The sequence below is a fragment of the Sesamum indicum genome, linkage group LG9 (genome assembly GCF_026168435.1).
Source record: "Sesamum indicum cultivar Baizhima isolate 11 linkage group LG9, ASM2616843v1, whole genome shotgun sequence".
Taxonomy (NCBI): domain Eukaryota; kingdom Viridiplantae; phylum Streptophyta; class Magnoliopsida; order Lamiales; family Pedaliaceae; genus Sesamum; species Sesamum indicum.
The window spans coordinates 9,280,958-9,288,176 of NC_142665.1; the positions used below are offsets into that span (position 1 = coordinate 9,280,958).

The window sequence follows — 7,219 nt, forward strand, 5'->3', positions numbered from 1 at the left end:
GAGGTGTGTATACAAGACTGAAAAGTATCAAAATGATTAGGTGGAAATTGGGTTCGTGATACAGAGTTCCTCACTCTTCTGCATAACAGGGCATAAGGGCCATTATATACTAAATCAGCCCAACTTACACTAACAACCACTAAAACGTGATTTCAGGTAAAAAAAGCACAAAAAAGGTGTTTTGGAAAGCACGACGTTGTTCAATAATAACAAACATCAGAAATCATCTCTGTTCTTCGTCTCTCTTCTTCACTGAGTGCGCAAGTGCTGTTGCAGACTGACTTGGAGCTTGGATTTCATCACTCCCCCCACAAGTTGTACTCGGGCTGAGATTCACCAAGGACAACTTGGACCTTAAATGGAGGAAGGTGTTGCAGGGCAGTGCCTTAGTAAACACATCAGCAACTTGCTGTTTTGTGGCTAGAAAGGTAGGTTGTATCAGTCCCTCTTTGTATTTATTCCTCACCACATGACAGTCTATTTCGAGATGTTTTGTTCTTTCATGGAAAACTGGGTTAGCAGTTATGTGCAAAACGGCTTTATTGTCACAGTAGAATGGAACAGGTGTTTTCACTTCCACATTTAAGTTCCTTAGAATGTAGATCAACCAAGTTACTTCACATGTGGTGGTAGCCATACTTCGGTACTCAACTTCAGCTGATGACCTTGCCACCGTTGTCTGCTTTTTCGTCTTCCAGGATATGGGAGTTTCACCTATGAATATGCAAAAGCCTGTGAGGGATTTTCTTGTCAGTGGACATGTAGCCCAATCTGCATCACATAAAACACGTAGTGAGAAGTTAGTGTTTGATGGGAAAAATAAGCCTGTAGATAAACTCCTTTTCAAATATCTGACAACATGAACTGCAGCATTCCAGTGCTTCTCACAGGGGTGCTGCAGATGTTGGCTCAATTGTTGCACAGCGTACCATAGATCAGGCCGTGTGAAACCCAAATATAGCAGCCTCCCAATGAGCCTTCTGTATCTAGATGGATCAGAGAGGGCTGCCCCTGTTTCTATATTAAACTTGAGGCCTAGAGGCAATGGTGTTGTGACATCCTTGCCATTGCTGAGGCCAATGTCCTTGACAATATCTTGAGCATATTTATGTTGAGTGACCACCAATCCTTCTGCTGATCGGGCCAATTCAAGGCCTAGGAAATATTTGGCATTTTCCAAATGTTTCACAGTGAAGATTTTGTCCAAATAATCCTTAACAATCATTATATGACTTTCAGAAGAAGAGGTGATAAGTATGTCATCAACATAAACAATTAGAGCAATTAAATTGTTACCTGAACCTTTCACAAACAGACAATGATCATGACTGCATTGCTCAAAACCAAATTCCCTCACCTTATTAGTGAACTCCTCATTCCATTTTCTAGAGGCTTGCTTTAATCCATATAATGATTTTTCCAGCTTGCATACCTTACCTTGAGGAATGTTATAGCCTTGGGGAGCATCCATATATATATCTTCATCAATAGTACCATGTAAGAAAGCATTATTGACATCAAGATGATGCATAGGCCAGCCTTTTCCAACAGCCACAGCCAAGAAGATCCTTATAGTGACTGACTTTGACACATGTGCAAAGCAATCACTGTAGTCTTCTCCTTCAACTTGGCTGTAGCCCTTGGCTATCAACCTTACTTTATATCTATCTACGAGCCATCAGGGTTGAGTTTTACCTTGTATAGCCACTTACACCCAATGGTTCTTCTGTTAGGAGGTAGATCAGTGACCTTCCAAGTTCTATTCTTTTCAAGAGCATCTATTTCCTCTTGCATGGCTTTTCTCCATTCAACTTTCTCTTGAGCTTGCTTGAAGTCTCTTTGTTCCTGCATGTTAGAAAGATTCTTCACAAAACAAGCATGTTCATGTGTCATATGAAAATTATTAAATTCATCAATGTTGTAGCATTCATAATCCTTCATCCATGCAGGTCTGCTAGTGAGTCTAGTGGACCTCCTATGTGTCTCAGTGATGGTTTCAGGTTCTTGGTTAAGATCAGTGGGTGTATGCGAAGGTTCATTACTATCCCGATCTTCAATGAGTTCACTGACAGCAGGGAGAGGACATACAATGTCACTGTCATCTTCTTTGAACTTTGAAAAAGGAAAGGTGGTTTCATGGAAGATTATGTCTCTAAATATGTGTATTTTTCTGTATTTATTTCCATCACCTTATATCCCTTGGTTCCATGAACATATCCCAAGAACACACACTTTAAGGCCCTAGGTTCAAATTTTTCTTTGAAGGGAAAAACGTTGGTGATAAAGCAAAGACATCCAAAAACTTTGATGTGATCATAGGTAGGTTTCATTTTATAAAGGAGTTGATAGGGGGTTTTCCACTTTAAATTCTGAGAGGCAGTCTGTTAACTAGGTAAGTGGCTATTAATAGAGCTTCAGTCCAGAATTTGGAAGGCATATTGGCTTGAAACATAAGAGACCTAGCAATTTGAAGTAAGTGTTGATGCTTTCTTTCAACCACACCATTTTGTTGAGGTGTGTACACACATGTTCTTTGGTGGACTATGCCTTTGTTATGGAAGAATGTTTGACATTCTTTGTTGACAAATTCAGTACCATTGTCTGTTCTTATTTGTTTAATTTTAACCTCAAACTGGGTAAGCACCATGTTATAAAACTGTTCTAACTTTGTCTGTGTTTGGGACTTGTGCAGCATCATGTAGGTCCAAGTGCTTCTACTGAAGTCATCAACAATGGTAAGCATATATTCGTAGTTGTTTATAGAATGTTTTTTATATGGCCCACACACATCTACATGGATAAGCTCAAAGATAGAATTGCATTTAGAATCACTTAAAGGAAAGGTAATTCTGTGTTGTTTGGCCGAAGGACATGTGTCACATTCAATCTGTTCAGTACCATTAAAGTCACATAGATTCGTGTGTTTCAATGCCTCAAGGCTGGTATGTCCTAACCTATTGTGCCACAGGATTTTGTTACATTCACTTCTACATTTTACTACATTGGAAGCATCAGTGAATACATTTTCTTCATTGGTAGGCAAGGTCTCTCTAAGTGGATTTGTCATGTAACCTTGTGGTCCTCTTTCTAACACATAGAGTCTTCCTTGTTGTCTACCTACTGAAATCACCTTCTTAGTCAGAGGGTCCTGCACAACACAAGTTTTATCTGTGAAATGCACATTGACATGATTATCTTTACACAATTTGCCAACAGAAAGCAAGTTGTGTTTAAATGCTGGAACATATAACACATCCTTCAGTATGATATCATCGTTAATATGAACTTCTCTTGATATTTTAACATGCTGACTAGTCGCATCAGGTAGTTTGACATAGACCTTACTATTAAGTTCATGAAGGTTTTCAAGATTTGACATAGAAGTGCATGTGTGGGCTGAGGCACCACTGTCAACAATCCATGCTTGAGAAGTGATGGAATTTTTACCTGCATATCCTTGAAATTCTGAAATGCTTGAACTCATTTGAGTGCTGCTTTGGTCTTGCATAATTCTGAGCATCTCCTTCCTGATAAGCCTTGAAAGATTAGCATCAGGTTCATTGTTCAAACTTGTCTGCATGTTATTTGCTTGTTGGTTCATTCTTGTGTCAGTCACTCTTGAATAGGTCGGCTTATTTCCAGCCTTCCTCTGGTCCATCATATTCTTGTACCAGTCAGGGTATCCAACTAGTTCAAAGCATCCCTCCTTCAAGTGCCCCTTCTTCTTGCAGTAATCACACTGCAGTTGCTTCTTGTCTGTGACTTGTCCTTTCTTTAAGTTTGTTCTGGAATTTCCTTGTCTCTTTGATTCAGTGGCTTGTACAGCCATTACCCCTTCACTTTCCAATTCAGTGCCTTCAGAGTTCAACTCCCTTTGTTTTTCAACTTTGTGAACCATTGAGTAGGCTTTCGCAGCAGTTGGCAATGGGTCCATGAGGAGAATCTGATTTTTTACATGGTCATAGATGTCGTTGAGGCCCATAAGGAATTGCATGAACTGGTAGGATGCATTCTTTTCTGACATTTTCTTGCTTGCACCACAAGAACACACAGGTAGAGGGTCCAAAGTATTTAACTCATCCCATAGTTTCTTGAGTCTTGTAAAATATGTTGCAACAGTATCGTTTTTCTGCGAGATAGAGGCGATTTTCCTCTGAATTTGGTATAGGTGGGGACTGTTACTTTCCCCAAAACGAGCCTCAAGTTCCACCCACAAGTCCCTGGCAGATTCTGCATATAAAAGCGCTTATGCAATGTCTTTTGATATTGAATTTAATATCCAAGAGACTACCATGTAGTCGTTTTTCTGCCATTGTTCAATGGCTTCTTTGTTCTCCTCCGGTTTTGTGCAGGATCCATCAATGTAGCTTAGTTTTTGTCTTGCCCCAATAGCTATCTTGATGGATCTTTCCCAACACAAGTAGTTGTTTCCATTTAATGGTGCAGATACGAGTGATACTCCAGAATGATTATTGGTGCAATCTCCAGGAATCTTTTCTTCTATAGTCATTTTTTCTGTCATGGCTGGTATTGGTCTTTCTTGATTTCAAGAAATGTGCAGTGATAAAAGAATGAAGAGAAACCAGGTTGCAGAAGCAAGAAGATTTTGTTGTTTCAAGAAGTTGCCTGCTCTGGTGCCATGTTGAACAATTGAAGATGAGAGGTGTGTATACAAGACTGAAAAGTATCAAAATGATTAGGTGGAAATTGGGTTCGTGATACAGAGTTCCTCACTCTTCTGCATAACAGGGCATAAGGGCCATTATATACTAAATCAGCCCAACTTACACTAACAACCACTAAAACGTGATTTCAGGTAAAAAAAAGCAAAAAAAAAGGTGTTTTGGAAAGCACGACTTTGTTCAATAATAAAACACTGAGAACAAACATCAGAAATCATCTCTGTTCTTCGTCTCTCTTCTTCACTGAGTGCGCAAGTGCTGTTGCAGACTGACTTGGAGCTTGGATTTCATCAAATATACTTTTATGGAATCAATTGTCAATTTTTTTCTTAAGTAACTTTTTCAATTATACTATAATATATTTTCGAAGGAAAATTTCTAAGTGAATTTATCATAATTGATTAAAATAAACATACACTAAGTAACTATTTTTCGATTAATTGAAACTCTAATATTATTATTAGTAATCCATTTGTGCAATTTAATTTTTCATTTTGCATAGACTTTAGCTTATTAATGATTAATTTATTGCTTTATTTATAAGAAAATCAATTTATTTGAATCACAAAAGACCTTGGATAAATTATGGTGACTACATAATATTGCAAATTAAAATAAAATAAGAAAATTAATAAATTTGATTGTTTAATTGTGGTTCATTTATCTTTTAATATGTGCCAGTTGATAATTCTTATATCTTATAGTCAATAACCTAATAAATAACTATTTTAAAAATACCTATTATATTTTTATTTGTAACTATATTAATAAAACTATAATATGTAATACAAAAGTTTTAGAAGATCTCTTTTCTGCTGATACTTTTTATAATAGTATAGACATTGTTTATCTATGATTTCGTGTCCATTCTTTTCTTTTTCTTTTCTGTTTTCCGAGAACGGATACGTTTGATGATTGTTTAGGAGTAACATTTAAACTTTGTGATATTTGTTGTCGTTTTTTTTTTTAACAAGGAGTAATTTATTATTGAAAAAATTAAATCTTGTACCCTTGATATTTTTGTTCTGTTATATTATAGATGAATGAAAAAAATCATATAACATACGCGATAGTTACACCTCTAATGCTTAAATTACATTTTAGTCTATTTTATAAAAAGTGATTTGACAGGGAATAAGTGATTTAATAGTCTTTTAACTTTTTTCACTCTTCAAAATATTTAATTTACATGATAATTTATGCTATTTTAATTTAACAAGTGATCAACTAATTCTCATTTATATATATGTTAGGAAAATTTTTAATTCTGTGTAGTTGTTTGGTAACATCATTCTTCATATTCAAACTCGTATTCTCTCGTTTCTCTCTCGAATTTTTAGGCTATTTTTAGCCTATATTTTGCACTCAACATGAATATTTTTCACTCTCACATCAAATTTCACTATTACTCTCACTTCAATTCAGGTTTTTTTATTTTTCTTATTTTTTGTTTAATCCGTTACTGACTTAAGCATCGGAATGCTAACATCTATTTTGCAGATTTAGTCCCTAATAATCGTAGGATTTCATGAAAATCCTTCGACTCTTGTGGTGTGGCAAAAAATTTAGTACGCATCATTGACGTCGTCTATGGAAACACTTGAGTTTTGGTGTGAGAAAACAACAAATTCTGACAATGGAGGTGACAACGGATCTTATGAGGGAAACTCTTCCCTCCCTACTGCAGTTGGACTTACTGTCCCAGTCGCAGACCCTAATACAACAGCTGCTAATGTTCCCATTAGATCTGGCCTTAGGAGTTAGCGCTCCCATCCCAACCCCAACTCTTAACTCAACAGCTGGACCTATCGCTACGAACCTGCTCTTCTATAAGCAACTGTGTCAATTTATCATGGAGACCATCCAATCGACCCTTCGTAGTTCCCAAGCTAGCAGAGGGGGAACACGAGGCAGCCAGGAGATTGACGAGTACATTCTTGCTGGACTTCAGCAGGATAGATCCACACCTGCTGACTTTGCAGGCTAGGAAGCAAACACCTTATAGCCCCCTGAAAATCTGACAATCACTATGGAAAGAGATGGTGGAGCTTTGCCAGCAGCTAACAAAAGAGACGTACCTACTGAACATCGCATTCCCTTCAGTGGAGACATCATGGGGGAGGAGCTCCCTGCTCATTTTCAGGCATCCACACACTTGCCTGCTTATAACCGAACTTTTGATCCAACTGAACATATCTGTAAGTTAAAAAATATAGGCTTGCTGCACAAGTATATTGATAGCAATAAATACCGTGTTTTTCTTACTACACTAACAATTTTGTCCAGCAACAGTTCAATTAGCTTCCAACTGGATCGGTTAGATCTTTTATAGAATTTAGCTCCCCTTTTCAACACCAATTTGCTAGTAGCAAGAAGTACCGAAAATCATCCATTAGCCATTCGGGATTAAATAGGGAGAGAAGGAAACCTTAAGAGCTTACGTCCACAGTTTTAATGAAGCCACCCTAGAGGTCCCTACGGCTCATCTGGAGGTGCTGGTCAATGCATTTACTGAGGGACTTCATGGAGGACCCCTA

The 7,219-nt window shown here is 37.5% G+C and overlaps 1 protein-coding gene across 1 annotated transcript; it reads right to left on the reverse strand.

Annotated features, from left to right (window-relative positions):
* Positions 1–223: 223 nt before the first annotated feature.
* On the reverse strand, positions 224–4,510 carry LOC148786868 (uncharacterized). The gene is made up of 4 exons (XM_088884692.1): positions 4,292–4,510; positions 3,002–4,153; positions 1,713–2,112; positions 224–1,668 (listed from the first exon to the last, which is right to left on the reverse strand). Exons 1-4 carry the CDS (start codon positions 4,508–4,510, stop codon positions 224–226), a joined length of 3,216 nt encoding a protein of 1,071 aa, XP_088740818.1.
* Between the last annotated feature and the right edge of the window lie 2,709 nt (positions 4,511–7,219).

Excerpts from the sequence above, each read along its gene's own strand:
- LOC148786868 (XM_088884692.1), bottom strand. The coding sequence starts at position 4,510 with ATGACTATAGAAGAAAAGATTCCTGGAGATTGCACCAATAATCATTCT. Across the intron at positions 4,154-4,291 it reads GGCAGAAAAACGACTACATG|AGGAAAATCGCCTCTATCTC; the intron begins GTAGTCTCTTGG and ends TACCAAATTCAG. Across the intron at positions 2,113-3,001 it reads TATTCACTGATGCTTCCAAT|TTCAAAGAAGATGACAGTGA; the intron begins GTAGTAAAATGT and ends CCTTTTTCAAAG.